Genomic DNA, 21,615 nt, shown 5'->3' on the forward strand with positions numbered 1-21,615 from the left:
CCTTTCCCCTCCAGATTTTTAGCCTGGATCCACATCTTAATAACTTACATTTGCACAATACTTGCAAGTTGTTCAAAGCTCTTTTATATTTATTATTTTGTTGGACTGGATCATCACAAGCCTCAGATGGAGAGCTATCACCCTGTTTTGCATGAGGAAACAGCAGCCCAGAAAAACTCAGGATTCCAGCGGCCAACTTAGTAGTAGAGTCAAGACTTGAGGCCACACCTCCATCTGCCCAGCTTCCCTCCATACCATGCAGCCTCCCCATGAGTCAGCCATTGTGAGGTCCAGGCAATGGACCTCACATGCCCGTATGGCAAAAATGTGCCTTCCCCCAGGCCCTGTTTACAGCTAGGACAATTGACCCCAGTGCTTAACATTTTTGCTCCTTCTCTCTGGCAGGATCTGATGCTGCAACCCTAGCTTGTCCGTTTTGTTTGAAAGCCATTCCCACTCTGACTCCTACCCCAACGCACACTCTGTTTATATTTCACTGAGTTGGAAACGACTCAAACAACAATAGGAAAACAATTAAGCAAGCTCCTATGGCAATATGATGGCACCCTTGGGAAGCACTGACAATGACAAGTATGTAAACAATCTCTGTATGTAGTAACGTGGTTCTGAAATACTGTAATTTGACCAAAGCAGAACGCAAAATGACATGTACCTACAGATCACAGGTATGCAAAAGTGAGCTTCTGCAAACTGAGAAGAACCAGAAGTGAACTTAAGGAGACCTAAATAGATTTTTATCTTCACAGGTTTTTCTTTCCTCTAAAGATTATGTTCAAAGTAATAATAAATAGTAAAATAAATAATACATATGATCATAACAAGCAGAGGAGGAGACAGAGAAGGAGTCTTTCTCATCCCTTGGCCCTCGGGAGCCTCTTCCCAGCAGGGCTGGGATTGCAGAGAGGGGAGGGAAGGAGGCTGGAAGTAGGGAACCAGGAGCTGTGGGAAGTAGGAGCCTGGCATGCCTGGGGAGCCAGGGCCCAGAGCCACAGGGGTGCAGCTGGGAATCTTGCCCCTGGGCATCACCTCAGGGCCAGCAGGGCAGATTAGCAATCTGGAGTCATGTTTCGGGGCACCATTCACACCAAATACTGTGTCTATGGTGCCTCCCAGGGTTGTGCAACAAGGGGGCTCCAGGACAGAAAGAAAATGGCTAGAGTGGGGCTCAGACCCCAGGAGGTGAATGGGCTCTAGGGAGTGCACGGCCTTGTTCTAGAAGGGTGCCAGGCCAGCAGGAAGCAGCCACCATAGGCTCCCGTGGGCCTCTGGGACAGTGCACTCCACACACATATCAAACTCATCATGTCTCAAACTCACTCCTGATCTTAGCAGCCCCTCCACCTGACCTGCTTCTCCTCCTCCTCGTGTTCACCATCCCGGGGGATGTCACCATCAGCCACCCACAGCTCACCAGGCTCCGTGGGATCTGGCTCCGGCTGCAGCTCTCACTCCACCCTGCTTTGCACCCTATGCCCCACCCACACTGAAATCTTTATAGTTCCTGTAATATGCCAGGCTGTTTCACTGCCCTGCCTTTTCTCAGGCTATTCCTTCAGCCTGGAATCCCTTTCCTGCCTTGTCCAGCTGCTTATATGTCAAGAATCAGCTGGGGTAGCATCTTCTCTGCAAAGCCTTTCCTGCTCACCCTCACATCCCCAACCCCACCAGCACTCCCAGGTAGGGCTCGGCACTTCACTTGTCTCTGTCGTCCCAACATCTAGTGCTGCTCGCGGCACATCTTCAGCATTCAGAGTATATCTTATGAATTAAATAGAAATGAATGCATGTGGAAGGTAATTTGGGGGGTAGACAGAAGAGTGAATTTGATTAACCAGCCCCAGCCTACATACTGTACCTCCTGCTACCATATTTCTGGTAACAGCATCTCCCAGTTCACCTCTGTCCTCAGGCTACTCCTTTCTAGAGCAGGGTCCCTCTGGGCTCTAGACCCTTTGGAGACTTCCCCCTACCACACACAACAGGTGTACCTGTCCTGGGGTCCCTGCTCTTCTCAAACCTTGGCTCCTAGTAGCCACATCTGTCATCTGGATGGTGCCGTTCAGGAGAGTGAGCCCTGACTCACCCACCTGACCTAGCGTGGAGGCTCAGCTCAGATAGGTGGGTGAGTAGGCTGGTAGCTAGACCTGGGGCCAGGTTGGGTGGGAAGGTCATTTTTCCATCCATGAGCAGTCATGCCCGTAGCTGGGCTATGTGGGGTCACCTGGTGGGGCCGGGGGAGCATGTGGTGGTTCTCACCGATGTTATGTCGTCACACTCTCCGACTGGGTGAGCTCTTTGATCTCCAGTCCACACATAACGAGGGGGATGGCAACCATCCATGTCCTCCACAGCGTGCCGGTTTCCAGGAATGCCCTGGGCTCTAGCCTGACATGAAGCACCTAGGTCTGCTGCCTTTCCACCAGGACAGGGAGTGCTGGCCCTCCCGCTTTCAATGTAAGCACCTTGACTCCTCTAGGTCATCCTCCCCAGCCTCTACTTGGGCCAGGCACTCGTGTAAGCGGAGTCACACCTGCTGATCTCCTTTTGCCTCAGACTGCAAAGGTACTGCTTCCTGTAGACCTGGCCCAGTTGTCACCATCGTCAGCAGCAGCAGGCAATTCTGTGAGCCTAGTGTGAGGGAAAACCTGTTACTTTGGTTCAGGGGACATAAAAGAGAGGCTGAACTCCAGTCCCCAGCCGTCTTGCAGTCTGAATGCTAACATGCACAGCAGAGCTGGGGGGCTGACACACAAAGCTCTCAGACAACGGGAGTTTTAAAAATCAAACCCCAAAGACAAAAACACCTATTTTATTTTTTCAGATAAGCTAAACTAAGTCACATGTTTTCCTATTCAAGGGATGTGGAGTTTTCACCTCTGTTCCAGCTGGCCCTGCCTCTGTTCTCTAAGCAGGCAGCTCTGATCCCTGGACTCTGACAACAGTTTGGGCAAACCCACAGGATGAAAGCTATTTCAGGCCATATGTCCAAAGAGTCCTGGGCGGGCAGGCAGAGCTCCTGGCCCCAGATGGGGAGGGAATAAGAAGAAAAGTGCCAGTCTGGCACCCTTATGGATCAATCTGGTATTCTGCTCCCCCATCTCTTTGTCCCTTCTGCTACTGGAATACTTCTGAGAGGGAAGTCAAGGGGCTTGAAAGAATGGGCAGAAGAGAGAATCCTAACAGTTAAAGATGAAGATCTGCAGAAGTGCATCCTTCCACAGCCTGTAGGCACTTCCACAGCCTACTGCAAACAGACAGCCTCATGGGGCTGGGTGGTTGGAACACGGGATTCTCTAAGAGTTCTGGGACCCCAGAAGCAAGTATTTCACACTCTTCCTAACCTTGAATATAAACCAGTGGGGAAAACGTTTCTTCAAATCACAACTTCCTTCTTGAAAGAGCTGACCCTGCCAGAGACCCACTGGGTTTCTGGATATAAGAAGGTGGGATGGGAGGAATTTAAGAAAAGGGCCCTGGGAAGACTGGAACACTCAGCAGAGTAGAGAGGAATCTGGCTTCCCAAAGTCAATCAAGAAGGGGAAGGGGAGGTGGAGGGATGGGAAAGGAGGAACAGGAGGAAGGGAGATGAAACGACCATGGGCCAGGGAGCTTTGTGGGGCGGTGTGGCTAAAGAGAAGTCCCGGGTGACAAGATAGCCAAAATAACTTTTCAGAACATTTCAGAAATGTGACTTCAAATTGTTTGTGGTGTGATGTAACCTCTCCCCTGTGGCCCACAAACCTTCATTAGAAGTTCTGCTACATGTTACGGCATTATTTTTGTGGTTGTTTTGGAAATAGTGGTGCGGGTTGAAAGGAGAAGGGACTGTTTTCCATATTTGAATTGACAGCAGGAACTAAAGAAACAGCCGCAAGATCAGAAGAGTGACTAAAACTTCAGATGAGGCAGAAAACTAGAGCCAGAGGCATCCTTGAAAGATCTAAGTCTCCCCAGTAATTCACAGAAATCAGGGGAGGGGGGAGCATTGGACTTTCCACAGGACGTGGGAATTTGAGCCAATGTCATTTGAATGTCAAAGGACAAGCAACCTTAGCTGACATTGCCTTGCCAGCTGGACTAAGGCTTAAGGAAACATAAAATGTATTACACACATCTGTACTATCCAGGGCCTTACCACAGGGGTAACACATAGTAGGGCCCAGTAATAGCATGTGAATAGTCCATGAATGCCCTGGTGCGGCCCTGGAAGCTGTCAGAGTATAATGCTTGATCGGAGGGCGGCGGGGGGGGTGGGGGGGGCGGTACACGACGACTTCTCTTCCCCTCCCCCACCCCTCCTTCTCCACCCTCTGACCCATCATTAGCCCTGCCCCATCAGCTCTGCGGCACGAAGGTCCTGTAAACAAGCAAGGCCCAGCGGAGACGGTGGTGGAGGAGGTCACAAAGAGTTGTGCAGAAACCACACTGCTCTGGGTCTGTTCTGCCCACCCTTATGGTGTCAAAGAGGCAAACGCTGCCTTTTGGGAAGGAGCTTCTGTTTCAAAGGGTCTGGGGAGGGGGCAGTGAGTGAGTGGGCTATCTTGGGCCCCGGAAGCTTCCTAGGACTGGCTGTAGGCTGTGTCGTGTGGGGCTTTGGTCTGCTCACAAGCATCCCTACGCCCTTCTGAGCCCGTTCCTGGAACCCCGCAGTCCAAAGGCCCTCCACTTCCGCGGCAACCTTGCAGGAACCACGCGCCGCTCACAAGGCTAATGGCGCCACCTGGCGGTACAAAGGGCCCGGCTCACCCATGGAGCATCTTCCCGAGCGCGCTAGGAAAAAGGGGTGGCTTCGGCGGCCCAGTCCAGAGTGGTGACGTCATGACAGAGCGCCGTTTCTCCCCGCCTCTCCCCTGCCAGCCGGGAGCTGCCAGTACTCGACGTGGCGTCACCGCCCTCTACCCTTACTTTGCGTGCGTGTTTGCGTGCGGCGGAGGTGGTGGCGCGGGCCGGTCGGAGCTCCGCGTTGCTTGCTTGTGGTCTCCTGTCGCTGCTGTCGCTGTCTGGCTGTCTTGGACCGCCGCGCGGACGAGGCGCCGGCCCCAGCACCTCAGCACTGGACGCGGCTCGGCGCGGGGCCCCGTCAGGAGGGTGGGCGAGCGCGTGTCGGAGGGTGCCGCGCGGGTAGGCGGGCGGGCGCCCGTAAGGGAAAGAGGCGGGGGCGGCGGGTCAGCCGCGGGCCGGGCCGGCCGGGGGATGTCGATGCCTGACGCGATGCCGCTGCCCGGTGTCGGGGAGGAGCTGAAGCAGGCCAAGGAGATTGAGGACGCCGAGAAGTACTCCTTCATGGCCACCGTCACCAAGGCGCCCAAGAAGGTGCGGGGGGCTCTGGGTGGCGGCGGGGGTCTGGGCCGGGACCTCGCGGAAGGGGCGCGAGCGAGCCCCGGGCCTGGGTCCAGCTAGTTCGGGACTTCAGGGGCGAGGTTTGAGGGACCCGGGACGACGGAGGTGGTGTGAGGGTTGGGGGGTGAGCGGCCCCAGGCCTATCCCGAGCTGGAAAGGCAGACCCTGACCTCACTTTCCTTTGTCCCTCGGCCCAAGTTCTCCGGGATCTTTTCGAAACCCGGCAGGGCCGGGCCTTAAATTTGCGGCTGACTTTTCCTGGATGAAGGGCCTCGAAGACAGGAGTGGGAGGGGGTGAACGAAGTGACCCCAGTGACCAGGCTCGGGATGAGGGTGTACGGGAAATCTCTCAGGTGAGTGTGAAAATCTGATAGTGCTTCTTTGGGAGCAGTGGCCGGCTTATCCAACAACTGCGTGCGATCTTGGAGGCAAGATGAAAAAAATGCGTGGAGCTAGCTCTTTTATGCAGGTGAAAACGATGAGGGCAGCATGAAATTGAAAAGAAAACTGTGATTTTCATCTTCTGTGGTCGTCTAGTTTCGACATATTTAAGAAATTAACCTTTCGAGGTTGGTGACAGCAGATACTGTCATGGATACAGGTTGATCGTAGAGTCATGTGAATAGATCACTTAGGCATCCCTTGAGAAAGGAGCTTGGGTGGGTTGGAAGGGTGGGTGGGAAGGAACGATTGCTCATTCTTTACTGCACTTATTGAGGCAGAACAAGTTTAGTCTGTTGTGCTGTGGGTTGAGCTCAAAGGACATCCTTCTAATTCTTATTGTGGAAGATTAAATGGCAGCCTTTGGAGGTTTTAATCTAACCAACTCTCTGAGTGGTGGAATTGGGATCCCTAGTGCTCTCTGAGCATTTGCTGCCAAACACATCTTGATTTTCTACATAACTGGTACCCAGTTAACAGTAGACCAGAGAACCTTTGCAGAGAGGTGACCTTTCTGAAACCAGTTAAGAACCTGGATAAATATTTCCCTCCTATATAAAGACAGAGAGTTTCAAGGCTATCTCTTCCTGCAGTGTTTGATGGGATGCACTGCTTGTATAAGCTGCACAAAGCAAGGTTTGCAGGAATAGTTACAGTCCTTCAGGCTGAACTAGGTAAGCTGTCATAAGTGGGAGAGATGATTTTTTTTTTTCTTTTAAGGGAATTAACCTACCAGTCCAGAAATCAAATGCAGGGTTGAAAAGACAGGTCACCATTGTGTGCTTTAGCTCTGTCTTCCCACAAAATTTAGATCTTACCAATAGAATGCCTAAAAAACTTCGTAGAAGATCCCTTGATTCTAAGAAATCTGACTGACCTTATTTTTAGTCCTCTCAGTTCAGCTGACTGCTTTGTTGGAGCAGTAAACCTTTGTAATCTGCACTATGTGGAGACAAAGTCACAGTCTTTATAAGCTAATGGAATATGGATAGTACCTTGATGAGTTAGGGGAAAGAATGGGAAATCCCTGGTAACCTAATTCCCTGAACTCTTCCTCTCCCCATTAGCCTATTGTTTGTCTAGTTCTTCAGGGATTAGGCATCTTTTTTTCTTACTGGCCTTTATTTTAGTAAGGCTTTGTTTCTGCAGGTGCCACTATTAATAAGACAAAGTTTGTATTGTAGATTGTAGACTCCATAAAGGCAGAGACTTGTGTTCACCATTGTATCCGTCGTGCCTACCTCTGTACCTAGCATATAGTAGGTACTCAAATAGTAATTGTCCATCTGGCTAACTAGTAATTGAGATGTCTTTATGGCTGCCTACCAGGAATAAATTTTCTTCTTTTCTTCCAAGGAGAAATGTTGCGAATGTGAACTATTGTCAGGCCAAGTGCTAACGATTTTAGAGACTCATATTCCATTAGCTGAAAGGAGTGGTCTCTGCCAGGAATGTGGGAAGACCCTGTTGTAAGTTTCCGTTTGCTGGTAAATGTTCCCCTGTGTTTCTTATTAATCTTGCTCTTTCTGAGCTTTGTTGTTTAGTATTTACACAGCACTTTGTATCAAAGTGCTTTATGATGACTAATTACCCTTCCCCTAGTGATGATGAAAGCATTTATCTAGTTAATGAGTTGATCGAGGACTAGTCAAGGTCACATTGCAAGTCCTAAGTAATCTGTTTTTTCATAACTTCAGCTGAATCAGACATAATGACTTAAGTCACTTTTGTACCTCTGCCATATGTTGATAATGTGAGAAAGCATGAGCAAAGTAAGAGGAAAAAATTTTATCTTGGCATGTATTGAATGGTGTGGGAAAAGGCCTCTTCAAATAGTGCTGTCCTTTGCCTGTGAGGATTCCAGCGTGGCTCTAGACCAAGTAATCCTTGGATCATTCCAAGCCCTGAGGCCCCTCAGGAAATGAGGACATTTCTGGTGCCAGGCAGAGGCTATATGTTACTTCAGGGTGACCTTGATGGTCTTCAGTCAGATCAGATTCCATTGTAACTAGTGAAGTTTTATTCACTTTAGGATAGACTAGATGTCGTTCAATTAAGAGCATAGATAGCAATATTCTTCAACTATAATCACAACTTACTCATTTTTGTATGCCCCAGGATCTACCACAGTACTACAGTACTGTGTAGATAATAGGACTTGTTTTGGTTTGATTCAGAGCTTGATCAGAGTGTCAAAAAGCCAACTAAATGGGTACCACCTTGAGCAAGTGAGCTTCTGTGCCTCAGGTTCCTCATCTGCCAAATAAGTGCTTTTTGTTTGGAACAAGAGCAGATAGGTGTGTGTTGGGAGCTAAGATAGCAAAAGTGGTTTTTAAAAAGAAGCCATTAGCATACTTACACTCCCTGTCTTCAGTGAGCATTTGAGATGGCTTATAACACAGGACACATATATATGGGAAGTCCAAACTATAGAAAAAAAGGAAAAAAACATTGTTAACCCTGAGGGCTAAGACAGTGGACGAGGCTGATCATCACATGCAACTCTAAGCTTCCTAGGAGCCAGAGGATAAAAGGAATCAGAATTATAGTCTCATTAGCAGACATGGGAAATAATGCACATCAATTCCTCAGAGAGACAACTTCTGCTGATAGTAAGTTCTAAAGGAAATTTTCACAGGACAGTATTAATAGCTGTAGTGATTCTTGTGTTAAGGCTTGTTCATGACTGTCACTGGTGCTTTCAGATGGAATTGCCAGGAAAATTTGGGAGAGAAAAGGAGTTCTTGAGTTGTAAGGGCTGTGTACGTTGTACCACAACTGAAGAGAATCCTTGTTTAATGTTGGCAGTTATAAGTCAAACCAAACAAGTCAGCTAGTTCCCCATCATAACTGGCTATTTATCCCTCTTTTTCTGCTACTTTGTGTTACAGCTGTGATATTTGTCCTTGGGCCTTTGGAAATTGACATTGTGTCAAGTTTTTTTTTTTTTCATAGAGTAAACCCAAGCTTGTTGATGAAACCTCGTAAGATAGACGTGTTTCTCTGGAAGGTCTATCAGAGCATCTGTACTTTTGAACATTTGGGGTGACTTTCTAGAGTGATACGTTAGGCATTTGACCTAGGATCTATACAGTCAGACCTTCACCACCAGCACAGTAGGGGAAAGGAGGAAACACAACAGAACAATTTTGTTTGTAGGATATTCTTTGTAGGATATATTTGAATAAAGCATATATAGCACTAATTCATCAGAAGGGTCGGCTGAGACTTCGGAAGCATACCAGGTAGAGACCCAGTGGTAATGCTTAGATGTTTAGGATGATCCTCTTCTTATCAGTATTATGTTATGGCTAATTCTTGGTGCAGTTTTATAGAATTTACACCTGTACTTCTTAGATTCACTGAGAAGTGATTTGATAGGTTGACATTTCCTATCTTCTCCACATCATTAGTATCTCTTACTTCTCTTTAGAATGACTACTGTTTTAGTGCCAGTCTTTGAACAGGAGTCAGAGGTGTAAGAAGATCCTATCTCTTTTAGCTTTCTCCCCAGATATTAATTACCTCTCTTTTTCTTATTTGATTCTGTTTAGTTCGTTAGGCACAGTTTCCATATTACTTTGTTGTAAATTCCTTTAGATTTTTAACTTGTAACAGAAATCTGTTCATTGTCTAGATACCTTGCTGGCAAGATTATAAATGTGTACCTTTTGTTTCATCAGGAGGGTGTCATTTGGATCCAGTGTGTGTTACCCAGTATAATATTCTTATAAAGTTGTTTATAAAAGATATTTTGAGGGCTTCCCTGGTGGCGCAGTGGTTGAGAGTCTGCCTGCCGATGCAGGGGACATGGGTTCGTGCCCCGGTCTGGGAAGATCCCACATGCCGCGGAGCGGCTGGGCCCGTGAGCCATGGCCGCTGAGCCTGTGCGTCCAGAGCCTGTGCTCCGCATCGGGAGAGGCCACAGCAGTGAGAGACTCGCATACCACCAAAAAAAAAAACAACAACAACAACATATTTTGATACATAGAATCATGTAGATCTTTAGTTGCCTGTGACTCCTAAAAGTTTACTCTGTCACCTCAAGTAGTTATAATCTGTAAATAAGCACCTTAATGCTCTCTTGGGGCTGTTATTTAAAGGAACTGGCCAATAAAGGAGTATCATTTATACCTATCTGTTTCTCAAGTTTGGAAATTTGAATATTAAAATTTTATAAAGAAGGGCCAACCTTATACTGGGTATAATAATTCAGAATACATCACATTGAGGTGGCTCAGAGGCATCCCCCTTATGTATGAAGAACAGTATATTGGCATAGACCAGAGTTTTTTCCTGAAATCCGAGAATCCAAAGTTAAAGACAGATTCTTACCACAAATTTTCCTTCCAACTCTTGTCAGCACTATCAGTGCCTTGCATATGGTAAGTAGTTAAAAATTCACATTGAATTGTGAATTCTATTCTGATTCTGAATTTCCCTTTGACTCATTCAGGTAGTTCTCTTGCTATCCCACTGTTGTTTGGCTGTTACTTGAGACCTCTTTAACTTCCCCCTTTTTATTCTTAAAACTGTGAGGAGTAGGAGGAGGAGTATGATGTAAGTTAAGCACTTGATTTTTGGAGTGAGGTTTACCTTCAGCTTCTACCATCTCAAAGTTGTGTGACCTTTGGACAAGCTGGGTGACTTAACCTGTTTGAGCCTCCATTATTTTACCTGTGAAATGAGGAATAATGATAGTCCTACAAGATCGTTGAAGAGACTATCATTTAGTAAATACTAATTAGTGTACTTATTCCTTTATAACTAGAGTGACCATATGTCCTGGTTTACCTGGTACAATTCAGGTTTATGCCTGTTATCCCAGCATGCTAGTCAATGAGTGCCTTCTTACATTCTGAAAAGTACCCTGCTTTATATGGAATTTCAAAATATTCTCAAAGAGCCAAAACAAAGATGTTTCTATTGGAATATCTTTTCAACAGGAAATTTCCCTGACAAAAATGTTATTTTATGTAGAGCTTACTCCTGTTGAACACTAGACTATTTGATGATTTCCAGGAAGTACATAGACAGTGGGAGAGTTTAGAGCTTGTGATGGAAATGAGATATGTTCTACCTAACCACTCCCCCACCTCATTCCCCATAATGTGGGCGTTTGTCAGACATTGGCCTGAGTCCAGGAGTTTATTTCCTCAACCTGCAATAGTTTGGGAGTCTTTCCAAACTAGAATCTTTGAATCACATGAAACAATTCCAAAGGCTCATCTGAGCTGTGACCTTATGCTTGTATATAGTCACCTTCAGATCCCAGGCCTGTGTACTCCAACTCCCTCACACCCACTCAGGTACTGTTTCTCTCTGCTCTAAACAGCCTGCTATTAATTACCTGTAACTGATTTTCACTTGCAGAAGTGTGTGGCCTTTGCTCCATAGCAGTTACAGATCTAGGGTGGAGCACCCTTTGCCTTTGTTAACACTCATACTGGGTTCATTTTTGTTCCTATCTCTGTTCAGTTTTTCTAAAGGATTCAGTCAGGTGCCTTAATCTCAGAATGTATATAATGATTGGTACTGCTTAGCAATGTACAGTGGGGCTTAATCATTTACTACCCAAACAGGACACAGAATAAAACAGTGTAATGAACTACTGATGAAAGGTATTATTTGGAATGCTGGGGAGAGACTGGGAAAGCACTTTCACAGAACCACAAATCTAGGACGGCAAAGCATGTTCCTGCTTTCTTGTCTTGAAAGCCCCAATGCCTCAGCTAATGTGCCTCTGTACTTAACTTCTAGGGCTTAATGGGCTTAAAGTGTTCTCCTTTACCAGCCCAAACCAGTTCAGTTCTTTTAAATTGGACACCCTGTACTTAGTTGTGTGCTAGCAGTGAGGCTTAAGCGGGAGGGGTTTGGGACTGCTCACTGTTCCATGCTGTTCATCTTGGACCTGCCTCAGGTTTAGTTCTTTACAATCTGAAGAACTGCCCAGCTAGAGCAAGGCCTGTTGTTTATGTATTTTTCTCTCCTTTCCTGAGCCTGTGTGTGTGCAATGGCATCAGTGGAATCCCATTGCGCCTATGTGCTCAAGGTGCCAAGGAAAATGCTAATGTGCTGATCTGCAGTGTGTGCAGCTCTGTGAGCTGAATGGTGAACTGGTGAGTAGCAGAATGAAGGGGCTGAAGGCCTGGAGCAGATGAGTGTAACCATGTTCCGTTCATTTTGGCCTCCTGAATGAAGCTGTTCATACAACTGTGTTTTGAGCAATGTCAGGAGTTTGGAAGTTCTGTTTTTAGTAAATGGCTCCTACTCTTCTAGTACTTATTAATGTATTAAGGTGAACCTTTGAAGGACAGATTTCCATGGGTATTATAATGGGAATTACTTTTTCCCTTTACCCCAGGACTTGCTTGACTGCAGGTCAAAGGTTCTGGGCTATGACCTATTCCAATTATGGTTTTAGGATCCTGAAATCAAAAAGGAGACCTGTCAGGAAAGTCAATAGGACAGATTCTGCTCTGCCCTCTTTGACCACCCCCACATTGTATCCTTACTCAAAGGCTTTTGGGCTCTCATGACAGTTAGCTTTATTTTGGAGATGTAGAAAAGAGCTATTCGCTTTGAATTCTCAAAGTGCACCCCCCCACCCCGTCCCGTCTCTGTTGCTAACTTCAGAAGGGAGGTCAATAAGTAGACAAATCTGTGTGAAAGGTAGATAAATACGTTTCTCTTTTGCCAGTTTGAGGGAATGCTCCTGAGATAGTCACTGGATTAGAGACTCCAGAACAGTGGTTCCTAATCTTTTGGGTCACAGATCCCTTTTTAAAAATCTTATAAAAATCACTGTTCTTTCCTCGGCAAAATTCAGGAGCACAAAATCTTATACTTTCAGAAGATTTATGGGACTACCTGAAACTCATCTCTGGATCCTGGCTTTAAAAGCCCTGATTTAGAAGGCCAGGCCTCTAAGCCATAGTATCTCTCTCCCTTACAGATCAAGAAACAGCTGAGATTAACTTTCCAGCTTGCAGCTTGTCCTTGGAACAAAGCTGAGGTTGTTGGTGTTCTTTTCACCCCCCTCTTTGGGATGCTCCTCAACTTCCCAAGAGACACATTATCAATGCCTTGAGGGTTCAACTGAGGAACTTATGCACACTGAAACCAGCGTTTCAGCAACTTTGGGGAGTTTTTGTACTATCTCAGCCCCATTGCTCTCATAGGAACTGTTGGTACCCCTAAATCTCCAGAGTTGATTCCATAGCAGTGTTTAGAATAGGGGACTCACTAGACTGAGTATCAAAACTAAACAAAATAATTTGCTCCTCTGTGTCTCTCAAAAATAGGTTTGATTTCAATGTAGTACTTCTCAGACTGTTTTCAAGACTGACAGTGATATCTGAATCTTACTTTTCATTTTATTTCTCTAGACCAACAGTATTAAGGTCAAGGACCATATCCCATACATATGTATAGTATGTAGGGCCTGGTACATAATACTGACAATAATTGTTTACTGAGTAAAGTATTTTGAGATGCTTGTCCCTAGGAGGAAGTGAGTTGGACTCACTTGGTGGCTTTGGCTCACTTTCCCCTTCAGCTGGCCAGCGTTGTTTTTCTAACTTAGACCCCCTCCCACGTGAGTGATAACGGAGTACCAAGAACTGCAGGTGAGAAATTGATGAGAATTTCTAACAGCTTAGTAGATCCCTTTATAATGCCAGAAATAGGTAAGAGAATCTTTGGGCTAAGATTTGAGAATCTTAGCCCAGTAACATTAGAACCACAAGGCAGTAGGCCAGAAGCTTAGAGGTGTCCTTATGACATAATGGGAAAGCTAATTTGAATTTCCCACCAAGTTATAAACCCTTAGCATTAGGGACACTGCCCACAGTTGAGACTGGTATTCTGGTTTACTCTTGACTGAAGCTTACTCTTAGGGTGTTTGAGATTTGGGGGCAAGTGATGAGTTGAACAGTTTCATTTTGGAATCTGTGTTGGAATCCTAAAAGTAATAAACAACAGCTCTGCCTGGCAGTGCTGAGCAAACTTCTGATTCTTCTCATTCTGCAACCCTGGCTGCCTCTTCTGCACCAAAGGCTGAGCTCAGTGCTCAAAAGCTATATGTGCCCTTGTCTTTGAAACACACCTTCTTCAGAGTCACAGTCTTCAGGGAACTGGGCCAGTGCTTGCCCTAATCAGGAGCTTGGGCTCTGGTTGGCACTGAGAATTCTGTGTAGGTTGTTTCCCCACAGTATGTAACCTAGTTAGGATTCAAAGGAATGGGGGACTTCCAGAATTTTGCTGCTTTGGAAGTAGAAGTCTATGCTTTGTAGAAATGGCAAATGTGTTCAGTTGTTCCGGTAACTAATTCAGTTTCCTGTGAGTGGCCAGGTGGCATCCAGCCTCTAATTCAGTACTTGAGTTTTTAGTGTCCAGAGCACCAGACTTCTTTGCAGGCAAGACATGAAGATTCCCAGTGTTCAGCTCTTATAGAGAATAGCCCAGCTGGCTTGTCATGCTGGACTAGATGAATTGTGAATGTTAATTATACTGATCAATACAGTGGCCTTGGTAACAGGCTTGTAGCTGCTGTAGAATCTGTTTACTTCAGGTTTGTAACAGAGAAGAGACTAAGCTGTTTGGGAACATGGTGTTCTAAGTGTAAGTCCAAGGAAAATGCATACTGGATGGACTGACCCTATGGCACCCCTTCCCCGGGACTTCCCAGAGGGAAACATTACTCTGGTGGTGGTTTCTGTTCTTATTTGCCAGTTGAGAATTAATTGAGGTTGGAAAATGCTTGGTTTTTAATTTGGTGGAGTAAAGAATGTTTACAAATCAGAAAGGTTAAGAAGGAGAGCACCGGGGGGGGTAGGGGGGATGAATGGGGATGTTAGGATTGACATATATACACTAATATGTATAAAATAGATAATAAGAACCCTGCTGTATAAAAAATAAAATTCAAAAATAAAAATAAATTTAAAAAGGAGAGCACCTATGTTGAGAGGCACCTCATTTCTCTAGTTTGTAATTTGGAGTGGAGAGTTGATGGGATTAGTTTCAACCCTTGCATTCAGGAGAAGGAACCTCTCCTATTTGGGGAGTAGAGGGTTCAGAATTCTGCACATTCTTTTCTGACTTCACAGGGAGGGGATTAGCTAAGCACTGGGCATGTTTGGAATGAGAGCACCTTGCCAATTTTTACTGAATTTGGACCAACCCATTGTAAAAATACAGTCTCTCTTCCTCTCTTCCTTCTCTCTCTTGCTGACATGACAGGCTCTTTGTCATGCTCTCCTAAACCCTTGTGGATCCATCTGAATGATTGTCTGTAGCTGACAGATGGAGTTGGTATTAAAAGCAGATTTTCTACTTCCTTGGCCTTATTTGTTTTATTTCTGTACAAGACTGTCTAACTCATTTGTTCCCCGTGTTCCTTGAGTCACTTTATCAAGAGCCTGGTAAACTCCATGTGCTTGTGTTTGCTTTTTCAGATCCTGTTTAGATTGTCTCAGATCAGTCCTCCTCATGGAATGGGAAGGAATAAAAGCTAGGGAGCTAGCTAGGAAGTCACCTAGGGAGCTTTTTCAAAATATTCGTAACCGTGGCCCTAACCTAGACTTACTTAATCAGAATGGGGAGGGGTTGAGAGTAAGGGGTAGGTGGAAAATGGGATGGTATGTGCATTTTGGAAGAGCTTTCTCAGCTAAACTTGAGAGATCCCAGATTTAGAACCACTCTTTTAGATTATGTAGGAAGGCTAGCCAAAATTGTTGTGAAATCTGCTATTTGGATGGTAATGCAGCCACCACCTATCTCGGTTGACTTTGGCCATGAGGGAAATCTTGTGCCCCATAAAAGGTCCTGAAAATAGCCTATACTTAACTCTTCTTTTCCAAGGTATACAGAGTAAGCCATAACCAGAAATCATGCATCCCTGTCAACTCAAGTTTGAGCATCTACTGTGTCCCTGGACCTGTGCTGGCTGCTTAGGATACATCAGTGAACAAGACAAATGTCCATATCTATCCTGTGGTATTTACATTCTTATGAGGTTATTATTTGGGTCATGTGAGTCTGGTGTAGTGGTCCCAACTGTTTGGAGTTTAGAGCCCTATCAGAGCTGTGCTTATCTTCCAGAAAAATTACATATATGTAACAATTTGCATATAAGGGGGAGTTGGCAACCTGAAGCCCATCCATGGATCCCAGGCTAAAAAGCTAGACAGCTTGCTTGCCTAGAATTGATTAATGTCGTGATTGGGATAAAGCAAGGTCATGAGTTTGGGTATATGGGCATTTTGTCTCCTAGCAGGACTGGACTGTGGTTTCTCCATCTGTATAGCCAAGACAGTTTGCCAAGAACTCAAGGGTGTCTCTAGAAAAAGTATAAGGAATGGCTAGACCTCTACTAAACCAATAGCATTTCTTTGGTCTGTGTTCTTTTGGAAATGTCAAGAATGATTTTGACTCTCTGTCCCCATCTCTAGTTTCTGGTTGGCTGAGCTTCTTGGACTCAATAGATTAAAAATCAGGTCAGAATATGAGAATTTCCTTAACATGATAATTTATATTGTGAATTCCTGGATTAAGATAGTAAAATATAAAGATCATGAGAGGACTTTTTAGTGAAATTCTGGCTTCAAAACATAGAAAATCACAGAAGGAGTTGATTGAGGGACTGAGGAAATAGCCAAAGAGTAAAGATCAGAGAAAGATGATAGGAAAAAACGGGCAGAGCTCAGAAAGACAATTAACTCAGCTGGTAAGCCAGGTAGCGAGGAGAGCAGTTTCCTCCTTAAGCCAAAGTGAATAGATCTGAGACCCAGACAAAAGATTCCTTTTTAGTCCTGAAGGGGTCTGTCACTATTGCTTTATTATCAAATAGACGTTAGGGTAAAAAGGGGAGGGCAGATAAGGCTTTGCTTTATTTATACCAATATTAGTATGTCTCTGTCCCTAGAAAAGATGGTGTTTGACTTGAATGAATGGCAGAACCATTCCTCAGAGTTAGCACAGTGTGTAACATGTACTACAGAAATATGAATGAAATTTCATTTGGGGCAACAGGAGAGAGAATTATGTAGAAAAGACACAGCCACATTTAGAGATTGGAACACAACGAGCTTGCAGAGTTCTATGCCAGTTCTACCTTTACCTCCCTGAAATCTGGCCTTTAGTATAACCACAGGCCAAGACCTCTTAAGGTGATCTTTACAGGAATATTCTTCTTTCTCTGCCTAAGTCTAACTTTCCAGACCCACATTGAGGGGTTGCTGAAAAAGTGCTGTATTCAAGGCCTTCCAGGCCAAACTTCTATAAATTCAGAGCCCATTAGAGAACAGTGCTCACAGTCCTCCCGAGAGGAGGAGGAGGCCCTAGATGGTTCCAGTTGTAACTTCTCTCCAGCATATGGAAAAACTATTTTGCTGTGAAACCTTACAACCTGCTATTTAATGTAAAAGACATCTCATTGTTTGCTCAATGATGCATTAAAGTCAATCTAGTAGAATATAATCTACTATATAATCATCTACTACTATAATCAATCAATCTACTACTATAATCATACCTCCAATTATCTTTATTTTCTATTTTTAAAGAAGCCCTTTAAAATGATCAAAGGAATTTCAGACCTCACTTCCTGGGTCTGTTTAGATTTACTTTGAGGTTCTGTTCAGCTTATGAAGCTGTATAGTTAAAACCTACTATTGAGTTTTTCGGGAAATTCTATTCTTAAAAACATATAGCCAAGATTTGTTTCTTTGTTCATTAAATGAGTACTTTATATATTGTCTACAATGGATATGAAACCAGGATTCAGTAATCACATATTATGTCAGTTAAGTCCAGAATATGTCAATAAAATTAATAACCTTACAAGAACTTTTTTTTTTAGTTGTAGCAGAGTCAGTTAGAGAAGTGGTACCAGAAAGTGGGAAAGCATCAGTGGCAAAATGTGTCTTTATCTAAAAATTTTACTCGGAGGTTCCCAAATTTACTTATAGCCCATTTTGAATTGGGAAAATCCAACCTCACTAGATCTTTCAGACATGTTATAGAGTGCAAGTGACTTGAAGTGGGTAGTGTTTGAGCGGTACACCACAGTTGAGAAAAGAACCTAGTAGAATGTTCTCAATTTAAGGGCATGTTCTCTAATTATACTAAGTGTTAGTGTGTGAAAGAAAAGTACCCCCATCACTATTTTGTACAGGATAAATAAACGCTGATAAAAAGCACATTTAAAATATATTCTTTGCTGCATGTTTTAAAGCATCGTCATATCTTATGAAAATAACCAGCAGGTTTCCAAGATAACCAGAAAAAAAATCGTTGGTCAGTTTTAACCATACCAAATTGAAAGCCTCTGTGTATAAGTAAGTACAGATGGAGTTTTTTTTAAGAGAGCATTTTTAATCTTACAGTACAGTACCTTGAAAAGTACAGTACAGCAGCTGGCATCCAGGGACTGGCACTGAGTGAACAGGCAAGAAGAGTTACTGACTGCAGGAGGGACAGGTGGTGGGAGATATGGTAGAGCTGACCAATCATCAGCAACAGGAGACGGAGGGCAAGCTGCAATTTCACTCACACCTGACAGTTGCTGGCACAGGTCCTGGTTCCTTGCTGGATACAGTTCTGTCTACCGTCTTGAAAAAACAATCCGGTGATGTCTGGGTAGTAGCTCTTTTTTTTCTCATCATAGGTAACACGGTAGCACTGGATTGCATTCTGAACATTCTGAAGGCTGCTGCAACCTTTGTGTACCATTTTATGATCGGGTCCTGTGCCTCAAAAACTAACAGTGCCTCGTCAAATAAAGTTCCCTTGCCATTTCCTGGGTTGTGAATCTCTTTGGTTCTTCAGTTACTTCTTCCTCTTGTCGCTCCACTCTCTCAATTATTTTCACTTTTGTTTCCATCGTTATTGCTTGGCTCTTCTTAGCAGTACCAGATACATCACTGCTACTTTTACACTTGCTTCTGGACATCCAGGGCTTGAAATAAAGATACTGTACTACTGTACTTTATACAGTACTATACAGTAAAGTACACAAAAGCACAACCACTGGTAGGGGATACACAACATATGCCAGACACGTGAACTAACTTGCGTGATTGGACAAGCAAACACGTTCACATCTTTGAAAGTTGGCAACTTGAAGGTTTGTATGAAGGGGACTTACTATATTTTTTTAAGAGGCTCTGAAAGACTAGAGACACTAAGGATTGGAAGGTTTAAGAGTATCTAAAATTTAAATATTAAATCTTTCACACGAACTTTTCCTCCTTACATGAAAGGTACTAAATACATTACATTTAATTGTCCTACTTATATATTTTTTAAAAGATCAGATATTTCTCATTTAAAAGAAATCAGAAATTATTTAAAATATGAGCAGTAGGGATTTCTCTGGTGGTCCAGTGTTTAAGACTCCGAGCTTCCACTGCAGGGGGTGCGGGTTCGATCCCTGGTTGGGGAACTAAGATCCTGTATGCCGTGAGGTGCAGCCAGAAAAAAAAAAAGGGTAGAGGGGTAAAGGATAAACTCTATATCCAATCCAAATTACATTAAAACCCAAATATAAAATATCAACAGAAGGGGCATTTTCCTAAAAGGAAGTAAATACTCACTATTGGGAGAAATCTACATTGTAAGATATTTTCTTGCTTTGATAGAGCTAAAAAAAATAAAAATAAATTTCATGTCTAAAATTTTAGGCTTATATAGTTATAAATATGTAATTCTACTTTATAGGTAGTTCAACTAGGGGAAATAAATTAGCACAGTCATTTGAATTGGTTTACATACCAGGTGGAGTTTTTAAATTGCTTTTGATTCCAATGGGAAGCTCTGGGGTCATTTCTTTCACCATAGTAAAGTGTCAGGATTAGATTGCTTGTACATTCTCCTCCTCCCCAATCCATCCCCAAAAGACAGTTGAAGCATATGCCAGAGTGGAGCTTTTTGCTTCCACAGTGTTTGGGCTCTTCTATTCTCTCTTCACCCTTTCCAAGTCTAAGGAGCAGTATCTCTCAATGGCAGTTCATTGGCAACTTAATACTACTTTTCTTTGCATCATTTCACTTCTCCCAAAACCAGTCTGGATTTTGGAACTGAGAGCTTTTCCCTCTCCAAAGCTCAGCATGTTCAACTGATATTGTAAGTTCAGAAAGCTTTAGTGCAATAGTAGACTGTTCTGTAAACTAACCCCTTGAAAATAAAGGGGAACGCTGCTGTTTCCCCCAGCCTGTTACAAAAGAAGGATAATAGTACTGTTTTTGTAGTGGGGTTTTTTGTTTTTGCTTTGTTTTTTACTTAATTGGGTTTGTTGTTTTTGTTGTTAATGTTGGTAGCAAATTGCCTTGAGCAAGTCACTTAACTCCCACCCCTGTTCTGTTTTGTCATCTGTGAAGGGTAGATCCAGCAGTCAAAGGATTCCAGAATGTTTTGAAAATACAAATCCTCTATAAGAAAATCTTAGCCACAGCCACTAATGTTGAAGCAGGTGCTTAAACTAGAAAGTCATAGAAATCTAGGCATTCAGGACTTTGGTTTTCACCATGCTAGCAAGTGTGGATTTCAAACTGCTAATCAGTTTTAAGTAAAAAGTCCTAATTGAGTGCTCTCGGGTGGTTTTACTTGTTCTTTGTATGCCAAGATTTAAACAAAAATCGTTTGAAAAACATTTAGATCAGTGATACTCTAGCAGTGTTACTGGTAAAATTTGCTGAATAACTTTTCCTATACAAGAGTTGATTTTGGCTTTTGGTTTACCATACAGCCAAAAGCAAGAGACCTTTATCCTTGCTCATCTGTCCACTTTACTCATTAGAATATGGCTAATCAGAAAGTCATAGGTCAGGGCTTCCCTGGTGGCACAGTGGTTAAGAATCCGCCTGCCAATTCAGGGGACATGGGTTCGAGCCCTGGTCTGGGAAGATCGCACATGCTGCGGAGCAACTAAGCCCGTGCGCCACAACTACTGAGCCTGTGCTCTAGAGCCCCCGAGCCACAACTACTGAGCCCGTGTGCCACAACTACTGAAGCCCGCACGCCTAGAGCCCGTGCTCTGCAACAAGAGAAGCCACTGCAATGAAAAGCCTGCGCACCGCAAAGAAGAGTAGCCCCCACTCATCGCAACTAGAGAAAAGCCTGTGCGCAGCAACAAAGACTGAACGTAGCCATAAATAAATTTAAAAAATAAAAAAAGATTTTAAAAAAAGAAAGTCATAGGTCAGGAAAACCCAGACTTTTGTCTTCAGGTCTGGGAGGCAGAGAGAATAGGGGGATTGTACTGTATTCTGGAACAACAGGTAGCTCTTATTTTTCAATAGCTGTAAAGAAGTTTCAGCCTACAATTTCTTTCAGCCAGCTTGTTTCTTATAGGCTATCTAAGGTCATTATTTTATACTGAGACTTACCTAAAATTGAACATAAACACCTTAAGTTAGAACATCAAGAAGGATGGCAAATACTGCCTCTCTAGAATGAAAAATACAATTATGTTTTATTTATTTATTTTTGGCTGTGTTGTCTTCGTTGCTGTGTGTGGGCTTTCTCTAGTTGTGGCAAATGGGAGCTACTCTTTGTTTTGGTGTGCGTGCTTCTCATTGTGGTGGCTTCTCTTGTTGCTGAGCACGGGCTCTAGGTACACGGGCTTTAGTAGTTGTGGTGCACAGGCTTAGTTGCTCCATGGCATGTGGGATCTTCCCAGACCGGGGCACGAACCTGTATTCCCTGCATCGGCAGGCGGACTCTCAACCACTACGCCACCAGGGAAGCCCCTACAATCATGTTTTTTTGTTTTTTTTTGTTTTTTTGTTTTTTTGTTTTTTTGTTTTGCTG

At 44.0% G+C, this 21,615-nt stretch overlaps 1 protein-coding gene across 2 annotated transcripts in view; it reads left to right on the forward strand.

The window, feature by feature from the left end:
* Positions 1-4,931: 4,931 nt before the first annotated feature.
* AHCYL1 (adenosylhomocysteinase like 1) overlaps positions 4,932-21,615 on the forward strand; it is a 40,724-nt gene continuing 24,040 nt past the window's right edge. Inside the window, exon 1 of one of the 2 annotated variants that reach the window (XM_059060149.2) lies at positions 4,932-5,334. In XM_059060149.2, coding sequence (XP_058916132.1) covers positions 5,215-5,334 — 120 coding nt within the window. In that variant the 5' untranslated portion in view covers positions 4,932-5,214. The remainder of the gene's footprint in view (positions 5,335-21,615) is intronic. The other variant, XM_059060142.2, reaches the window with a different exon arrangement.

The sequence above is a fragment of the Kogia breviceps genome, chromosome 1 (assembly GCF_026419965.1).
Source record: "Kogia breviceps isolate mKogBre1 chromosome 1, mKogBre1 haplotype 1, whole genome shotgun sequence".
NCBI lineage: Eukaryota > Metazoa > Chordata > Mammalia > Artiodactyla > Physeteridae > Kogia > Kogia breviceps.